This window comes from Haemaphysalis longicornis, unplaced genomic scaffold (assembly GCF_048455015.1).
Source record: "Haemaphysalis longicornis isolate Haplotype H1 unplaced genomic scaffold, Haemaphysalis longicornis Haplotype H1 scaffold_3, whole genome shotgun sequence".
Classification (NCBI taxonomy): domain Eukaryota; kingdom Metazoa; phylum Arthropoda; class Arachnida; order Ixodida; family Ixodidae; genus Haemaphysalis; species Haemaphysalis longicornis.
This window is the reverse complement of record NW_027526335.1, coordinates 101,097,708-101,116,377: the sequence shown is the minus strand read 5'-3', so window position 1 is coordinate 101,116,377 and position 18,670 is coordinate 101,097,708. Positions and strand designations below refer to the sequence as shown.

General features: G+C 49.6%; 1 protein-coding gene across 6 annotated transcripts; it reads left to right on the top strand.

Annotated features, from left to right (window-relative positions):
• The first annotated feature begins 1,314 nt into the window (after positions 1 to 1,314).
• On the top strand, positions 1,315 to 17,668 carry LOC144174959 (very long chain fatty acid elongase 7-like). 6 transcript variants are annotated; one of them, XM_077703942.1, is made up of 3 exons: positions 1,315 to 1,474; positions 15,320 to 15,647; positions 16,488 to 17,668. In XM_077703942.1, the coding sequence occupies exons 1-3, from the start codon at positions 1,461 to 1,463 to the stop codon at positions 17,001 to 17,003; spliced, it is 858 nt and encodes a 285-aa protein (XP_077560068.1). In that variant the 5' UTR covers positions 1,315 to 1,460; the 3' UTR covers positions 17,004 to 17,668. The 6 variants fall into 6 exon arrangements, with proteins under 6 accessions (XP_077560068.1, XP_077560072.1, XP_077560067.1 ...); XM_077703946.1 differs by lacking the exon at positions 1,315 to 1,474 and adding an exon at positions 5,975 to 6,187; XM_077703941.1 differs by lacking the exon at positions 1,315 to 1,474 and adding an exon at positions 10,110 to 10,263.
• The last annotated feature ends 1,002 nt before the right edge of the window (positions 17,669 to 18,670 follow it).

Sequence of the window (18,670 nt, the reverse complement as noted above, 5' to 3'; positions counted from 1 at the left end):
CATGCGCTGATGCATATCACGCAAAGATGGTGTAACACTAACCTCGAGCTCGTTAACGTCTGAATGACAAATTTGTGCAGCGAAAACTGGAAAGGCCGGAAAGTGCTCGGCGAAGCGTTAGGCCCCTACTGCATGGTGCATGCGTGTTTCCTTTGCGAATCCGGTGGAACGAATTGCCGGCGAACAATGCGGTTTTCGCGTTTCGGAAATTTACAGACCATATCACGCCTGCTGCGAGCGAAGCTTTTCGTGCTCAAAAAGATAGAAAGAATTTAGCTTTGAATAAGTTATCTAATCTTAAACGAACTCACTTAGCCGTGTTTCTTTTGGCCGACGGTCCGGCCGATGCCCGCCGCAGGAGCGGCGTTTGCACGGAAAGTTCGGCAGTCCATTCACCGCAGCTGCGAAAATTTTGCGCAGTGCCGCAGGAGCGGCGACAAAGCAGCAGATTCGAAGGTGAATTCGGGCCATGGCTGTAGACGATGCACCGGGTTTTTCACAGCTCCAGCTTGATTCAACAGCTAACAAATCTATTCGAGCGCATCGGCCTTACAGCGACCGCGCAGTTGGTAAGCATGGACGGTTTGCGGCTACGAAAACCCGGGCATGGGCGGGGCTTGCGCTGAAGCGGGTGTAATGAATAAGCATAACTAAAGTAAGTTCTTTGGCTTTCAGGGGCAGTACAGTGCGGGTCAACACGTGCCCATCCCGCCATGGGGTCCCTCCCAGCTGCCTCGGTCAGGGCCCGGTCAACTATAGTAAAGTTCTAGCGATACGATCTTGTCTAGCGGTACACGGTTAACGCCCGGCGGCCCGCATACTCAGACGGTGAATTAAAAATAGCCGTGGCCCATCCGTCTGTAGCTTTGCGTGCCCTGTCAGCCCTCGACCCGCCTTCTCCACCCGTGATAGGCAGCGGTCGCTATTGGGCGCCAATTCTCGAAACTGGAATTCACCGGCAATCCTGGAAGGAAACGAAAATAACACGGACAAGTTCATCGGGGGGAGAGGTAGAGGGGGGGGGGGATTGAACACAGGCTGTCGGCAGCTCTACACAGAAGCCAAACCGGCTCTCTTGAAGGCCGTCCGATTGCTTTCTCTCCCCATCGGACTGCCTCGCTTTTGTATCATTTTGTTCTTTTATTCCTGCCTGGCGCAAGGGTTTGGCAAGCCTACACCCTTCGATTCCATGTGCGTCGATTCTTCTGGTCATTCGAATTCCGTGACGTCGGCAGCGTCGTCACACTGGACACGCTACGTTCGCTTTCGTCACGGAGGACGTCCCCTCTTGCCACACATTTTATATATATGCGGTGCTCGTTTTCAAACACCGCTCAGTCGAAGCATCACTGTAGATCTTGGAGCGAGTTCCATCGGTCGCCGAGGAAGCGTCCGCTTCGGAATTTACCCGAACAACTGACTATCTGGACTTGGTCCCGAACACGCGGCAAACAGCGAGGATGACTCTGCAGACGTGAGTAGTTCGTTCTCCCCTTTTTCATTTTGGAAAAAAAAATCACTTGGTGTCGCCTAAAAAAATCAGAAAAATACATTTGGCCTTTATCACCGGTGCGCGACTTCCAACAAACTGAGCCAACTTATCTTCATGGCGAGCCGGTCGTTTGAAAGGCATAGTGTGATCGCAGTGCTGGCTGCGAATCAAATTCAAATTTTGGTATTTTTCGCGCCGAATATAGACGTGGACTACAACGAGCATCGTAAAGAAGGGATACGGATTAATTAATATCACGGAGGGGTCTTTAACTCTGGTCGCAATCTCGACGCACCGACCTTCCCATTTTTCGCTCCACCGGAAAAACGGATTGAACCCGCGTCCACTGGCTCCGGAGCACAATGCATTAGCCATTGAGCAAACAGTTTGGGTTGAGGCTGCAAATCGTTAAAAAAAAAAAAAACTGGCAGCACTTGCCAAAGTTTCACTAATCTTAGTACTTGTAACAAGTGGTAAACACGTGATTCGTGTCGACGTTTTTTGTGAGCTTGAGCATCGTAGTTTTATTTTTGACAACCAAGAATGTTTAATCTGCTCCAACAACCACTGCAGCGTTGAAATATCCTACAAAGACGGCCGAGTTTCGGGGCAAATGCCGCCCAAATACCCTGGTTAGTAGGAAGCCTTGGGATTGCTGTCATTGCCGCTCTGCGTGTGAAACAGTGGGGGATGCGGTAAAATGTGCAACGACGCCAACGAGACTCCGTAGTGGTTTCACTGTGTTGCGACTCGTCAACCGAGGTAAAGTTACCATCAACGTTAACGCGAACTTCAACTTGAAACTACAGAAGCATTGGAAAAGTGTTCCCGAAAGAAAACTGATTGAAGAAAACGTACGTTGCCGCACAGAATACAAAAGCAGTCTGTCGCAACCGTATTTTGTTGTTTGTGGTGGTGTACGAACGCATGACGTTGTCTGCCCAAGCTATTTTCACTGTACGCTTTAAATCGTGGCTTCCTTTGCCCCAGCTTGCGAAACAAAATTATTTTAAATTCATCTCGCGTTATCACGCCGCATCAACTAATGAAGCAGTACAATCTGAAATTCAGAATTCACGAAGCGACGGGTGCATTGAACGGAGGAAACAAAATGAGTGCGTCAGTTTCGCGTAGCGCGATTTATGGCCGCTTCTTCACAAAACAAGCCGTTATCACGGGTAGAATCGTATGGAGTGGTGCTTCCGAATAAGCTGCGAAGTAATAAATTATTTATTTTTTTCTTTTCTGCGCACCTCCAATACTTGTAAAACACGCCAGTAAGCACGGTGCAGCAGCTCGTGTGCTCTGACGCTTAGCTCGATTCCTTTTTCACACAAATGTTTAGTGTTCTAACAATGTGGATAGCGCGACTTAAAATAAGAAAAATGAAGCAAAGACAAAGAAAGAAAGCAAGTGAGGAAGAAGGGCAGAAGAAATGGAGATAGCTAGAGGAAGAGAGAGAGAAAGAAGAGAACGATAACACAAGGGTTCACGAACACTCTGCGGTGTTTCAGTACGTCACGTGAAACACGCATTCGTTACGCAAGCCCAGCACGATCCCGCTCGGTGAGGACGGAACGGATACGGTTTCACGGCTTCCCTTTTTTTTGTATTTGGTTTGCGTTCCACAACATTGAAACTGAACGCTCGAAACCGCCTGGCGGACTAAATGAACGGTGATGAAAGGTTTGCGTTCGCTTAATACGCTTCGCTCACCGTACGGCTCGAAAGCGGAACATGTCGCCCACGGTATATCGGTAAAGGAAAAAAATTACCGTAACGGTGGACCTTGCTTTCCTCCATATTGCGGTCACCAATACTTACACGGACCAAATGTTACGACTTATCAGTTGATCAGTGATTACGTAAGACCGCGTCGAGGAAGGGGAGTTGTCGAGGCTGTTTTTAGCTTCCGGTGGTTCCCTTCCGGAAACTAACCTAAGCCGACTCACGCAATAACACTTCCGGATCTTTTCGCTTAAATTTACTATTTCCTCGGCGCAGTATCCTGCTCCGCCGTACTTCTGTTCGTCGCTTCTACGCGGATAGTATTGGGACAGCCGCACTGAACGTCGTTTGTGTCATTTTAATCCATTAGTTTTGGGTCAATTTGCGGAAGCTGGCGAACATCAATGGAAGAGAAAGGAAAGAGTATGGTCGGGGGATGGATTAACTGAAGAAAGGAAAAAGAAAGACAGCAGAAGCAGGACTGATCTTAAGTTAGACCTCTATTCTTATCGGCCTTTATCGTACATGTACAACGCTACCGTACGTTTCCTCGCATCCAAGAGAGCCCACCGCGGAGCCTTCGCCGCCTATACTCCGAGGCACACTTCCGTCAGCGCTCCTGCGGAGGCGGCGGCCAGTGGACTGTGTCGAGAGGTTCCCATTCATTTCCTATAGCGTGCGCGCGCGCCCATGCCAATTCCGAGAGGGCGCCGGAGCACGGTGCCGGTATAATCGCGCGGCGTCAGACCTCCGAACTGGCCCACTTTCTTTTCGGCATCCGCCATGCACGCTCTTCCCAAAATAAGACGCGGCGTTGTACGTGAAGACGAAGGCCTGGGCGGGTTTTTATTCTTCGCCGTAGTCCCTTTCGTTCGCCCCTTCCCGTTGCAGCACGCCGGGCAACAACCAACCAACCTGTCGCACTGGTCGGAGCGGTGACCGTGGCACAACTTCGCCGGACGGCTTTCCCGTGTGCGCTCATTTCGATAGCGCGCAATTCGAAAGCGCTGAGGAGCCGGCCTCGGTGGGATTCCGGCGATGGCTGAGGGCAGTGGCCTTGCACGCCCAACTTCAATGCCGGGCCACGAGCAGCCTTCTTTTCGATCTCGGTGATCCCTAGATGAAGCCTTTAACCAGATTGAAGGACTCTGCTTTAACTCAATGCTGATGAATTCGGAAGGAGAACACGGCCGTTAAGGAATTTGACCTTTCGAGGCACCTTGAGTACGAAAACGTCGCTTTTTTTTGTCAGCTTTCGCCGCTAACCGAGTAACCTTCCCCGGACCTCTCATCGGTCATGAGATATCCATGAGGCTAAAGTTGGTAGGCAAAGATGTGGGTGTGAAGCGTTCCGTGCGCGTCGAAGGACGCCAGCGGGAGAGATAAGGAGGTTGGGGCTATGGGTACGAAGGAGCTGATCCCGCGAACCGAAACCTAGCTTTGTGAGCGCCGGCACAAATTACATAATTATGAAGGCTGATTGTGCAGTCGATGCGGTAATACTGGCCATGGCACGAAGATGTGGAAGGCCGCTGCCCGAGGCCATTCATCGGAGCCTTCCCGGTGCCCGAACTTTGTGAGCGGCCGGAGCAGATTAGGGAAGCGATCGCCGGTTGAGATAAGGCTTCACTGCGCGCTCAACGAAGGTAAAAACGCCCGAGTGCAGCTGTCCTAGTGAACATCTGATGTACGCTCCATTCAATCTGATCGTACTGGAGCCAAATCGTTGCCAGCGTAGCTTGTAGCGAACGGCAGCATGTACGGTGTACCGCCTTTCGGTATTCAAAGACATTCGGGCTTTTATGGAATAAGCAAAAGTCGGTGATCGCAACGTTACCTTGATTTTCTTGCTATTGTAGTTTGACTACCCTGTACAGTCTCAAATAACAAACTTTCTTTCGACAGTTCGTCATTGAGACTGTAAGAGCATGCCGAACTGCGTAACAATAAAATCACCGACTTTATTTTCTGATATACGTGTTTGTACCAACGTGTATGTGTATATATATATATATATATATATATATATATATATATATATATATATATATATATATATATTACTTCGATGTATGTACGCATATACATTTCTATTTACCTATTATATATGTAAGTTAGCAATGGGTATACATAGTGCCGGTAAAATATACCATACTGGACGAGAAGGCGAAAAGGTACCACACGGGACTTTATCGACGTTCGTCAGATTCTATATCCGGACTGTTTCGGTTGCGTGACTCTTACAAGAAGCTCTGGTATATCGCGAGCACAGTGAAGATAAAGAATGGAGGAAGTGTACGGCTGGGATTACCGACGCCATCGGAAAGTTCCGAATCTCCCCCGCCTCCATTCGTTCTCCTTCCACGTTCACCGAAAGCACAACGGGTTTCCGAACGCCGCCCCGACTGCTTGCGTACAGCCTATATGTATACACAAGCGCACGCGCACGACAGCACCCTCTTCTTTCGAAGAGGAAGTCTCTCTGCCCACCCCTCTCCCTCCGAAGCCAGCTTCGCGCGACGCTGAGTCGTCCCGCCGAAAGGCCTACTTCCTCGCCGCAGCCTCTTCCTAGTTCATGCCCTATTATGAGGGTCTGCGGCAGTTCCCCTCGAAGCCACTGCCAGCGAAACGTAGAGGAGGGGGAGAGGGGGGGGGGGGTGCAGGAGATTTCTAAATGCGAAAGCGACCACTCGGCAGGCGAGCGTCGTTCCAGATTCACTCTCGCTGCTTTGGGGGCGAGTGTCCGATGGGCAGTCGGGAAACTCCGACGGACCAGGAACACGTCCGTTACAGAAGCGGTTTTGGAGATCGTCGTCGCTGGTCCGGCGGCATTTGAGTAATCCGCCGTTCGCGCTGATCTCTTCCTCCGGTGGCCGGTGCTGTAGTGTTGTTGCTGCTGCCCCTGCCGAGTTGACGTCATTGCCGTCGCGTCAGCGTCGGCGGGATCCAAGTTGCTCCTGACGACAGGTAGGGTCAGCGTTAAACCGACGGCGTTTTGCCACGTGGACACGCGCGTTGTCTCTGCAGTTCCGTTTTCGTTTTTTTTTGCCAACTTCTTTCAGCTCCAGCTTATGTGTCCGCCGTGCTTACGATGAAGGCAAGGATGAGAAATCAAGACGAGTACTGAAATGTTTGGTTAGCCATCGGACTGTGGCGGGGAGGTGATTAGGTTGCTATAATGTTTTTTTTTTCTCGAGATATGCACCAAACGAAAATCAAGTATTTAACTCCAGAGAAAACAGAAAAAAAACAACATGGATCAGCGCTAAATATTTTGAGCGGTTAAGTTATATTCTGAAGGAAAACTTCTTTTTCTCTGTGGCTTTCTTGAAAGCCACCGCTCCGGTTTTTATTGCCGTTTGGCGAAGATCAACTCTTGAATCAACTGCTGATCGCGTATCTCTGCTGGGTACATTGCTTCATGGCAAAGTCAGCTTTGACGCAAGCCTGCCCGCCCACTAGCGATTGTTGGATAGCCTGCCTTCCAGGACAAATTACGTTCTTTCCCGAACATTGCCTCCAGGTCATATTACACTGTTTTCTTTTTTAAGAGAACAGACCAGACGGTTGCGAGTCATCTGTGCTGGCGAAATATAACTTTCCGCAGTAAGTACAGGCATCGATATTAATTGCTTCTTTTTTTCTTTCGCTGTTGGTTAATCTTCGTTCAACGCGGGGTGTTTCCCACGGATTTAACGGCGAGCGGCACGTTCCTAATTCATTCCTCGTACTATCCCTCAGGCGATAAGGTACACGCCCAATGAGAGTTCCTTGTATCAATATTAATTTAAAGCACGTGGAAAGCTGTTACTCCAGCATCCTTTTTTCTTTCCTGCTTCCTCACGTACGAGTGGACGGTGCATAGATGAGCCGTTAGAGGAATAGCTCATTCGTTTGCATTTCGTTCATTTTTTGCATCTTTGAGCAAAGGCTTGCTGTCACCAGGAAGTCAACATTAGCGCTCAGTACTAATTATGAATGGTGCGGCTGAGTTCGTACATTAGCGCTGCCTTCTAAGCGTAGGCGGGCCGCCGTAGGCTCAAGGCTGGGCCGACGCTCGTCGCTCTGTTTCATCACCTGCCTCAAGAAGCTTTATAGCTTTCCTGTCGCGCCACCGCCAGCCCTTGGAGCGTGAACGTTGGGTCGCGTTGATCCGATTTATTCAATTGATTGATCGTAATGGACATTCTCGACATGTGCCATTTCGCCGACTCCCTGGGCCAACCCCCTCGGGCTGCCCAGGCCGTTTTGGATAACGTCAGTGGGGGCCTATTCTGCTAACCAATTTGTACCGTAGGCATTGATACTGTATCAGTATAAAGGCAACTTGTCTAGCTTCTAGGGATATCAAATAGTACTTATTATCGTCGATTAGAGTAGGAGAAAGTTCGAAATGTTAAACATGAAAAGCAATAATTTCTTATTTAGGGACAAATTTCCTAAGACTTATGGGAAAACTACTGGGCGTAAGCAGGCTGATTGGTGCGCGCCTAGAAGACATGCCAACTGGTATCGGGTCTGAACGAGACTGATTTCTACCGAACTGATTTCTTTATTATGTCTGCTAAAGAAAGGATAAAAAAGCTAAAACAAACATACAAACTCGAACAGGTAGCGTATACACGGCTCAATGCAGACGAACAATATTTCGCATACGCATTCCGTCAAAATTCAACTGAATTTTGCTGATAACTAGTTATTTATATTTAAATAGGGCAAATATGCACACATACATACTGACATAGTGACAGTTGGAGTAAAACATATGGAGTGCGACACAAACATCGCCCAAAACCGGCTGCGCACCCTAAAGGGGTCAGATTCCCACCCTAACTCTACCTGTCTAGGCTGCTCAGCTAAGCTTCCAGTACCACCAGAGCAACCTAGCGGCATCACCAAGAACTTTTGTGCATGGGCAGAACATTCACAGAAAAAATATTTTTCTGCACGACCTACCCACACCGCTCGTGCAGTGTTCATGACCCCAGGTATTTTTGTCGCAGGCCGCTCGTCTGTTCTGTTAATATTCGACGGCACTTGCTGAATTAACTGTCCTTGAACGAAATTAAATTTTTTAGCATACTGACATAAGATGAAGTGATAAGCATCCATTTCTTTTCTGCTGCAGGCATTGGTTCTGTTCTGATGCGGATCTAATTTTACAAGCTTTAACTCTGCCTTACAAGCTAAGAAAGCCTTTCGTGGATATGCGCGTTTCCCCTGGCCCCCGTACGGCTCTTTCGAATCAATTAATTTAACGAAACGAACACAACTCAAGCTGCAACTGCTTTCCATATTGCGCTGAGCCAAGAAAAGAGTGAATGTGCGCCGAAAGCCAGCCACTAAGACTTGTAACAGCTCAGACTGAACACTGTGCCCCAAACACGACAGGATGTCCCGCTAGTTCTTGTTCCTCGTCAGGTACAGTTTCTAGACGACACAAATCCAAATAAGCGTCATTGCAGAACCACGCGGATGTACAGAACCCCCGAAAGAAGTTGGATGGGAGTAACGCCTGCTGTGTGCTAACTGACTTAACTTGATGATCTAGGGCTGTCAAAAAAGAAACAGGTGTATACCCATTAGATACGTTCAGGTGCGTTCGCTTCATATCGTGCGCTCTCTAAGTTTACCCGGTAAATGGTGTAGCTAGTGCACTGGAATCCTAGCGAAGACTGTCGCGCTTCAGGCATTAATTAGCTTAAAACACAGTGACGTCAGCTTCCTAAGCGACAGTCACAAACTTACTGCACTTGAACAAAAGCACAAAGGCGTCCGCGTCCGCCATGGTGGCTCAGTGGCTAAGGCGTTGTGTTGCTGAGCACGAGGTCGCGGGTTCGATTCCCGGCCGCGGTGGCTGCTTTTCTGATGCAGGCGAAAAGCAAAAATCCCGTGTGTACGGGATTTCGGCGCACGGTAAAGATCCACAGGTGGTAAAAATTAATCCGGAGCCCTCCTCTACTGCGCGCCTCATCGCCTGCGTTGTGTCGGCGCGTTAAACCCTACAATCAATCAACAAAGGCGTACGTTGCGTAGTTTTCGACCCCCTCCAGCTTAACGCGGGCCCACTTCACTGCAGAATTAAACTCCAGTACGATGACAATATTCCAAGGATCTGCTTTTCAGTTACACAGAAGACGGAACAATGGATAAAGAGAGACTAGGCACCTAACAGCAGCAAATGTCAAATAAATGTGCGGCTGCATACATTCGCTGTTTCCCATATAACGGGGCATATCTTGAACAACACTTCTATTAGTGCCCCTCTGGAGTACCACTTGATTCAAGGAAGATTCTTTTAGGTGGAGGGATGGATGGGGTTGGCGCTCTGCCGTTCTTTTTTTTTTTTTTTTTTTTTTTTTTTCATGGTCCGCCTTGAGGTCGTCTATCTTTGCGCATTTTCCCGTCTACGCGTATTACGATTCCGGCAAACTCTTCCATTACGCACGCGTATGCTAACAAGCTTGGGTGCAGTGAGAGGTCAACGTACACAGTATTAAGGTGACTCCACAGCCCCTAGTTCACGCATGCGGAATCAAGCTCGCATACGCAACTCATTTCGTCAACGCCCCCTTTGTGACGCTACCGCAGAGCCGGCCTTGGGTGATCTCGTTTCCACGATTTCGTATTTTCTTTTCTTATTCTTTTGTTCGCGATAATGAGCGGGCACAGCGACGCCGACGACCAGTGGGACGTGAGCACCCGACGTTGCGTCCGCAAATACGCACCACCATTTAGCGGCGGGAGGAATCTCATTGTTTTAGCCGCTCAAACAATGGCAGGCCCCACGTCATGTAGCACCTTGAAAGCCTGCCCGCGAAACTTCTTTCTTTCTGCCAACACCCCACACCCTAACACCCTCAGAGCGCCTGCGTCGAGTCGCGGAACTTTTCTCTCTTCTCGTACAGCTTTAAAAAACGGATAGCGCTCGAGGTCGGTCCAGTATACAACACTTGTCCTCCCTCTGTGGTCAGCTGACACCGAGCCGGTTGGTTTGGCAAGGCGGAAGGAAGGATGCGATCCCTGGACGCATGGCGAACACAGTAAGGAAGATTTCATTCGGTCGCCTGCACTTGTCTGTGTCCGTGTACGTGTGAGTGCTTCTCAAGGCTATGCGGCGGCGTGCGCTGTGCGTCTGATCCAGTACTTCGAGAAAAAAGTGCGGCAATGTTTGCGGAGTAGTCGTAGGGAATCATCCTCTTCGGAGTTCCACACCCGGACCGTGAGCCCGCGTGGCTGGTGAAACAGAGAGGGAGAGCGCTTACGACGCTACTCTAACTTGGAACGCTCCGATTTTTCCGAAAACTTCCGCGCAAAGCCCATTGGTGCAGCCACAAAGTTCCCTGGAGTCCGGGTCAGTGCTGCGGAGAACGCGACGTCTGGAATGCCGGCGTAAGCGAAACCCTTCGACATTGACCGCATTTGCGTTCGAACTGGGGGAGGTTTCTTTTTTCTCTCTCTCGTGAGGTTGGATGTTTTCTTCCTGACGCGATAATATCCGAAAACACCCGATCACCCGTGAAACCTCTGATTGTTTCTTTCATTCGTACTTTTGTAGTTACGCCGCAGTGGCGTGATTCATTGACGTGGTGCCAAGGACGGCATAAATGTATCGCTCCTTTGGCCGAATATGATAGCTCAACCAGCAAATCCGGCCCGCTGTTTTTTGTTTCTCGCGGTAATGAAAGTGGATCGCAAAAGGCGACCAAATCAAAAGAAATATGGGGCGTTAGAGAAGGAGTGGAAACGAGACAGGCAGATAAGGCAGACACCGTGAGGGGTTCAGCGTCGAAGGTGCACGAACCACGCTAGTTGCATGAAATTACGGGTTCCGCCAATGCAGATGTGGGAAGCGATTAATCCGGGCTGATAAGGATGCAAATAAACAACTTCATAGAGGAGTGCAGCGGCGAACGAGCAGCACGCGACCGTGACGCCGTCTAACCCAAGGACTCGGGTCACTTGGACGCTGCTGCTCCGAGACAAGGCATCTCTTCAAGGCGAGCCGATACGATCACAGACTCCTTGCACCGGTTTGCGTACCGTGACACGAATGGCTTCGTGTCTGCAAGAGAAAGGATACCGGTGTGGGCTGCCCCCGATACTTCCCTTTCTGTTTCTCGTAGTCACGCGAACGGACGCTGGTATAGTCTCAGAGCTTGCAACTTGCCCGCGCGGGCGCCATCTTGTCCGCGCTTCCTCTGCGCGTCGGTGGATTGCTGGGGACTCGTCGGTTTCGCAAAGTTTTCTCAAAAGGTGGTGATATACGCGCGCTGCTCGGAAAACTGATAAAACTGATATTCAGTAGCTTTACCGGATCGGAACGGAATCCCTACGTCGCCGAAGATGTAAGTTTGGGACGATCTTTCATGTAACGTTTTGGGGCGTACTTCGTTGAAGCGGTACTGGATGTCGCGGAAGGCTACTTTCGATACTACGCCCATGCGTCAGCCGCTGTGTACGCACAATGCAAGTAAGTAGATGTTTTTAATTCGTCCGAAGGAAGGACGCGGGTTAGGACTGCCGAGGGACGTAGTGGAACGCCAATTTGATGCTGATTATTGTGTTTTATGGCGCAAGGGCTACTGGGCCAAAGAGGGCCGCTCTACCGCCAACATGAAGCAGTCGCAATCCTCAATGTGGCTTGAGAGACGCTGTCTAAATAGGCAGTTGCATCGAAGCGAAATGCATCGGCTTTACAAAAGCTGTAGCGGAGACGTGATTTTAACTTTTAACCCGTTTTGGGGTTTCGTATCGCATGAAGTTCGCCGCTCTTCCCTCCCCCTTTCGCAATTCGGAACCTTTTTTCGCCGACTTGATATTTACCGTTTATCTCGAGTCAGCTGACTTGCACTCTCCTTTCCAGGCGGACATAGGCGAGGCTCTAATAGCTTAATTACTCACTCCTAACAAAATGTCGTCTCTTCTTGCTTCTACACCCCTCCTTCTGTTCGCACGACGACAGCTTGGGCGTTGAAGAAGCAGAAACTAATTACTTTCAATCGCCACAAAGAGTGGCTGCACAGTTGACTATCCTCTTATGGAGATAACTAGAAAGTCGTGCCATCGACCTACCGTAGAGCGACTCCGCGAATGCGAGAGTCCTGCCTGCAAGGCGGGTAGACTGCCATGCGCATTCCAGCCGGCTTAGTTTAGGTCATAGCAACAGCGCATCCCGCTTATTGGGCGATATTATACCACAGCGTAAAAAGATGCGCCTCGTGTTGCTGAACAGTGGACGATGACGTGTTGCGGGCCGTCTCCTTTGTTGGGTGTTCTTTTCCATGTACTTAACGCATCACGTTTGTTCTCAAGCCAGAGGTTGGAGATGACGCACGGCAATTTTCCTTGTTGCCCCGTTCCTTCCCGTGGGATCCTGCCCCTTCAACAATCGCAAGCGTCGTCGCGACTCTTAACTATCGGCTTCGGGCGCTTCGCGGTTATACGGCGGCCCAATCGTGGGATCGGCATCGCTTGTGCCTTGTTTTTGTTCTGAATTATTTGCGCCTCGGAAGGGAGCGCCGTTGCGGGCTTCGCGGAATCGATATCGAAAGGTGGTAACCTTAAGATCTGATTACACAGACGAGAAGTCGTAAAAAAAAAAGTAAGCAGTGCGGCGTTTCATCTTCCACGGGGCTTGGCTAGGAATTCAGGGAATTGGCATGTGCGTGCACTTGTTTTTGTGGTCGTCCGATGCGTCTGAAATAGGATATTTCCTAATAAGGAGGGAAATAACCACAAGATAAGCACAAATGTGGATTGTTTCTTTTCTCCATTTGGTATTTACAAATATATATATTTTTTTATCCTGGAGGAAGCATTAATGAGAATATTTCTGAAACCAGTAGCAATGCCGCGGGGAAAAAATGCCGTTGATTTGAAAGATGAAATTTCTTTTCAAAAGACAGCTTAGTGCACAGGCACGTGCGACATTTATAACGCCACGCGACCGTACACGCCGCCGGATGGCGTCACACGGTTGTATTGGGATGTTAAGGTAGTTATAATGGCGTTAGGGACAGCGGAGAATCAAATCCGCGGATATTTTGATGAGAATCATTGCGCACGTGTACAGTTTTCTATTCGGTGCTGAAAAACACAATTCAAATGTGACAAAAGCTAATGCCAATGAGGTTTGTCACAGTCTGAGCTCGCATTCTGTGTTCGAGCATTCTGTGCTCGAGAGCAACATTTGGGCGTTCTTCTGTTCGACGCAGAATGGCTATAGGTGAGCATTGCCGGAGACATAGTTAAGTTTTAGTATCACTGTTTATTTGCATAGTTGCGGTGCTAGTAATCGTCGTCATATGAATCGAAGAGGCCGTCGTATTCTTCGCGGCGAGTGGTGGATACAAAGTCATCCTCAGCATTGCACACTTCACCAGCTCAACTGGCGAAGCTTGTACAAGTCGTGCAAGGCTTGAATCATAGCGAAGCTGCAGGGTTTCTTTCTACGTGAGCACTGAAGGACACATCACCACGCATTTGTACAAGGTTGAAATTGTTTTTTTTTACATGTTCCGTCGTTGCTTTGCTCTGTAGTATTAGTAGCCATCGTCATATGCATCGATATCGTAGTGTTCCTCATGCCAAGCATTGCATGCGCGGTAGCGCTAGACGACAGCGCTGAATTTTTTTGTGTGCTGAAGCCACTGCGTGAGCTGGGGATTCGATGGCGTCCGCGAGGCACGCGCTCACGAGCGCTCCGTATTTTCTTGGTATTTTTTCCCCTGCAACACCGAACGTACGGCTTGTACAACAACTCCGCTGTTAAAACGGAGTGACCGGCTATTTATGCACTGCAATGGGGATATACAACGCCCCGAATAAGACAAGATCTTGGGTAAAGTAGATAACTTCTTCGAAAAGTGTATTTTGCATCGTCCCCGCAGATATCCCGAGGCCTTCGAAATCCGCTCTGCGCACGAGTACGTCACGTGAGTTCGGATGGGTCGCCCTCTCAAGCACGTGTTATCTTTCGGCGATCCCACAGGCTCTCTTTGCCTCGGCAGCCTGCATATTTTGCCCGAGAATCCCCGTCATTCTTTTGTACTCGCGGCGTTCCAGTCCACTTTTCCTGCTACGCGTGCAGGCGTCATCCATTCCGGGAATTAATTGTTCGGACTGCGCGTTTCCTGCTCCTTCCACCGGGCCACTCTGCCGTGATCACGTAGCCGGCACTTCTTGCACGCGAGCAATGCTGTGAAACTCGGTAGCAGCTCCGCGTTCCGTCTTCACCAAGATTGCGCCTTGCGACACTGCTCCGATCGATTACCTCACGTACGTACAGTATTTATTCGGATATAAGGCGAGTTTTTTTTCCAAAATGCCTAATCTCCAAGTCATACCCCGCCTTATATTCGAAGCTCAGTATGTATATGTGGCGACTTTTTTGGCCCTTCAAACTGCACCCTCGCCTTATAATCGTGACCTCCATATAATCGAATAAATACGGTATGTTCCACGGCGAATGGTGCAACTCGGTGTTGCATGCCATGGCGGTTCAGTGATACCGAGCTCTGAAGTCGTCCGTCGTCGCGGCAGAAAGCTGGCGTTAGACTTCGCCTGTCGCATTAGTTTCGACGTGAGATGCTCCAGAGGCGATATTTGTGCCACCTCCGCATGCAGATGTATTTTTAAAACGTTTGATCTTTGGCCCTTGGAGCTTTTATTTACTTTTAATCTCTACCGCTATACCCAGATTATTGCACAATGCGCTGAGATATCATGAAAATTCAGAGACGAACAGTCTAAGCAGGCTCAATAGCAATAAATGTCAATGCGGCATTTATCAAAAACGTACCCGGGACTCCCAATAATGATTATGTCCAAAAGCCTCATAAAAGCGCTTGTAGGTTTGTGCCCAGCTGTGGAGATTTGTGAGAGCGCTAATTGGGAGCAGTGGCGCACGACGGGGCGTCTGCTAATTACTCTGCAGGTCTGACGCGAAGGCAGTTCTCGCAAAACAGCCATTACAGCTCGCAAAGGTTAAAAACACACATTCGGTATTTGTGTCTGAGACGATCAGTCAAATTAGCGCTTTTTATATGTTGATAAACCCTCGTACCGACGCTATATTCCTGTCTTTCCGCTCCGCAGGATGAACGTGAAGGACACGTACAGCTGGCTCCTGCCGGACCGTGATCCTCGGGTGGAAGGATGGGTGTTCATCGGCAGTCCCGTGGCGGTAACCACGCTGCTGGCGTGCTACGCCTACTTCGTCAAGATCTGGGGGCCGCGCATGATGAAGAACGCCAAGCCGTTCGAGCTGCGCAAGACCATCCTGTGCTACAACGCGGCCATGGTGCTGGCTAACCTGGCCATCGCGACGCGCGTCGGCTACTACGCCTTCGTCACGGGACACTACGACCTCTTCCTGCAGGGACCCGACCTGTCCACCAGGCCCACCACCATGCTCCTGCTGCAGGTGAGGCACCGATGCAAAACTGTTTCTTTTGAGTCTTGCCAGCGGGCCTTTAGGGTCACTCGTCACCCTACTGTGATACACTGAATGTTCATGCTTGTGGCAGCACACTTGAGGACAGGGCATGTCGCTGTGCGAGCGTGCTTGACTATTAAAACTCGTTTGGGGATGGTGAGAATATGCGCCTGTGCACTCATAATCTGTCTAGTTTTCTGTCATTTTTCTCGTAGTGCTAATCACCGAGAGTAATTAAAGCAAGAAGGGGGGGGGGAAGCATAGCAGACAATGCCGTCACATAAAAGTTCTACAGCATGTGTATTTTTATGACACCAAAAGGCAATGCAAAAGCTTTCGTTAGGTATTTGTTTGAAGGGTAAATAAAGGGCCGCCTCCCCGTTGAACACTATTTCGGCAAGCGTGAAGTAAGCAGTAGGCGAAAGTTGCCGAGCCTTCAAAGAATAATTGGCCATTGTCATGAAAACATTTGCTGGCGAAACAGTAGTATGCGAATCTAACGTAACAATGAACGACTCAACCTGAAACACGGCTGCTAAAGGAAATGCTCACCATCGTCTTTCCCTTGAAGAGATGATGTACGCTGCCGTTCGCCATTGGTAAAAGCAAGTATATCATGCGGAGATGAAACAAGCAAGTTGGCGAACTGGCCATGAGGACAAGGGCGCCTCCTATGAGGCGCAACCCTAATTTAGCAATACAAATCCATTCACAGAGCCGCAGCTTTGGATACCGCGTGGCCGTGAGTCTAGAGTCGTTGGCGAACGTTACTAGGCTACAAAGGCTCGAGTTAGGCCTAATTCCGCGGTTCGCTTTGCTCCCTTGCAGGTCTCCTGGTGGTACCTGATGCTGCGGCTGTCCGAATGCATCGAGACCGTGTTCTTCGTGCTGCGCAAGAAGTTCAACCAGGTCAGCGGCCTGCACGTGTTCCATCACGTGTCCGTGTCCTTCTGCACCTACTTCTACATCACGTACGGCGGCTTCTCCATCGCCTGCTTCGAGACCGTCTTCAACTCGTGCGTGCACGTGCTCATGTACTCCTACTACTTCCTCGCCGCCCTCGGACCGCAGGTGCAGAGGCACCTGTGGTGGAAGCGCTACCTCACTCGCATCCAGCTCGCCCAGTTCATCGTCATGATCGTGCGCAACATCTGCCTCGTGTTCACTCTGGGCGTGCCCTACTACTCGCTGCCGCTCTTCATGCTCTCGCAGTGCTTCATCTTCTTCGTACAGTTCCTCAGCTTCTACATCCGCTCCTACAAGTCCAACAAGGCGCGCCTGGTCAAGTGCGACGGATCCTCGCCCGACGAGGACTGGAAGGTGGAGCGAGTCAAGGCCCAGTAGGAGTAGGACTGCCACTAGTGTTTCGATGAGCACTTCGAGGTTTCGAAGAACTGGTGATGCATGGCGGAACAGGACCATTCCTTAACCCGCCTGTGAGCTTACACGCATGCGCGTTGCGCGCCACCAGCTCTTACAGCTCTCATCCGTCCACCGTGGACCTTCTAAGTCGCACCGAGCTGGTAGAGGCACTCCACTGACTGTAGTCGGACAACGTCGTGACGACCTCCTAATGACTGTGGGGCAATTGTGCCAGTGAATGTGTGTGCGTACGTTTCGGTTTAGGGCAGCACGCGTTACGAGGACAATGCGCCTAAACTGCGACTTGTGCCGCTTTTGCGATAGGAGTGAAATATTCCGCGACGTGGCAACTGTCGGCTTGCCGAGTTATGTCTGCGAGCAAAGAACGGTTCGCTGCTTACCAAGGACATCCACTGGCGGATCAACAACAAGAACGATTGACTTGACGAGCACACAGCCTATTTATGTCTCTGCGGATATATATATTTTAATTGCGTGACGTCCCGATGAATCCACCGGTGCCTTCAGTGTTGCTTCGATCCTATTCCCAGGTGAACAGGCCTCGAAGGAGCAGACAGGTGTATGCAATTGTTCTACGTGGAATCACGCAATCTGTAAATAGCAAGTAATAAACAATAGAATGTACACGCGCTTGTTTTGTTGTTTTCTTTAACTTAGAAAAGCAAACAGTGGGCCTAGTGGGTGGCATTGACTATTAGTATGTACTTTGCGCCAATATAAACATGTATGCAAATCACCAGAAAGCCCTTCAGCGCGTATACTGTACAAGGGACCACAAGGTTTCCGTCCTCACGCTCCGTATACAACTGAGTGGAGAAACCGGACAATTTCTTAAATAATTGGTTAAATCGGCGTGCTTATGGCCTTTTTCCATCGTGTGTCTCGTCTATTGGCGCCGGTAGCAGTATAAAGAGAATCAATCAGTTCAACACCTGTACTGTCATAGGAGAAAATCTAAGCAACAAGCTTTGTATCGCTTTATCAGGCCGTGCTTGCATCTTGCCTTGTAGTTTTGAGCTTGATAGCTTAATCCGCCTTCTTAAGCCCCAACTACTTGTACGGATAAATGTCGAGTTGAGCAATGTAATCAAAACTTCCGCCATTGCAGTACCGTTAGTTCGACGCCGGTATGCAGCGGACCCTGGTTATAACAAAATCGCTTATATTCGAATTCTTGATTTATTTGATGCTCTTCGCGGTCCCACCTGCAGTGCAAGGGGAGCAGATTATCCCCAATTTTAACGGAGTACCGCTTACAACAGACTTCAGCGAGGGTACACGGTAGGTGCTTCTTGTGTGGTCGTTTCAGAAGAAGCTGTCGGCCATAAGCCTTACAAGCATCAGCGAGTAGCTGGAATATGTCAAAACTACGGGGTTGTTAATTATCTCCGCAATCATCCGCGATTTGTGGTAAATTTATCTTCCTAAAAAGGGTTCAAATCGGTCGAAAAAGCTGATTTTGTCATCAAACTGGTGTCATGGTCGATGAACCGCGGTTTATGGAAAAGTGGATCGCAGCGGTAAGTGTTGCACCAACCGCGCAATATGACGAACAAATGGGCGGGAATTTCAAAGGAATGATTCGTTCGCGCAAAACATTCAGGTAAGGTTACAAAACGCAACCGTTT

Coding starts and splice junctions, on each gene's coding strand:
- LOC144174959 (XM_077703941.1), top strand. CDS start 10,235: ATGCGATCCCTGGACGCATGGCGAACACA. Junction 10,264..15,319: donor CTGGACGCATGGCGAACACA/GTAAGGAAGATT, acceptor TCCGCTCCGCAG/GATGAACGTGAAGGACACGT. Junction 15,648..16,487: donor CCACCATGCTCCTGCTGCAG/GTGAGGCACCGA, acceptor GCTCCCTTGCAG/GTCTCCTGGTGGTACCTGAT.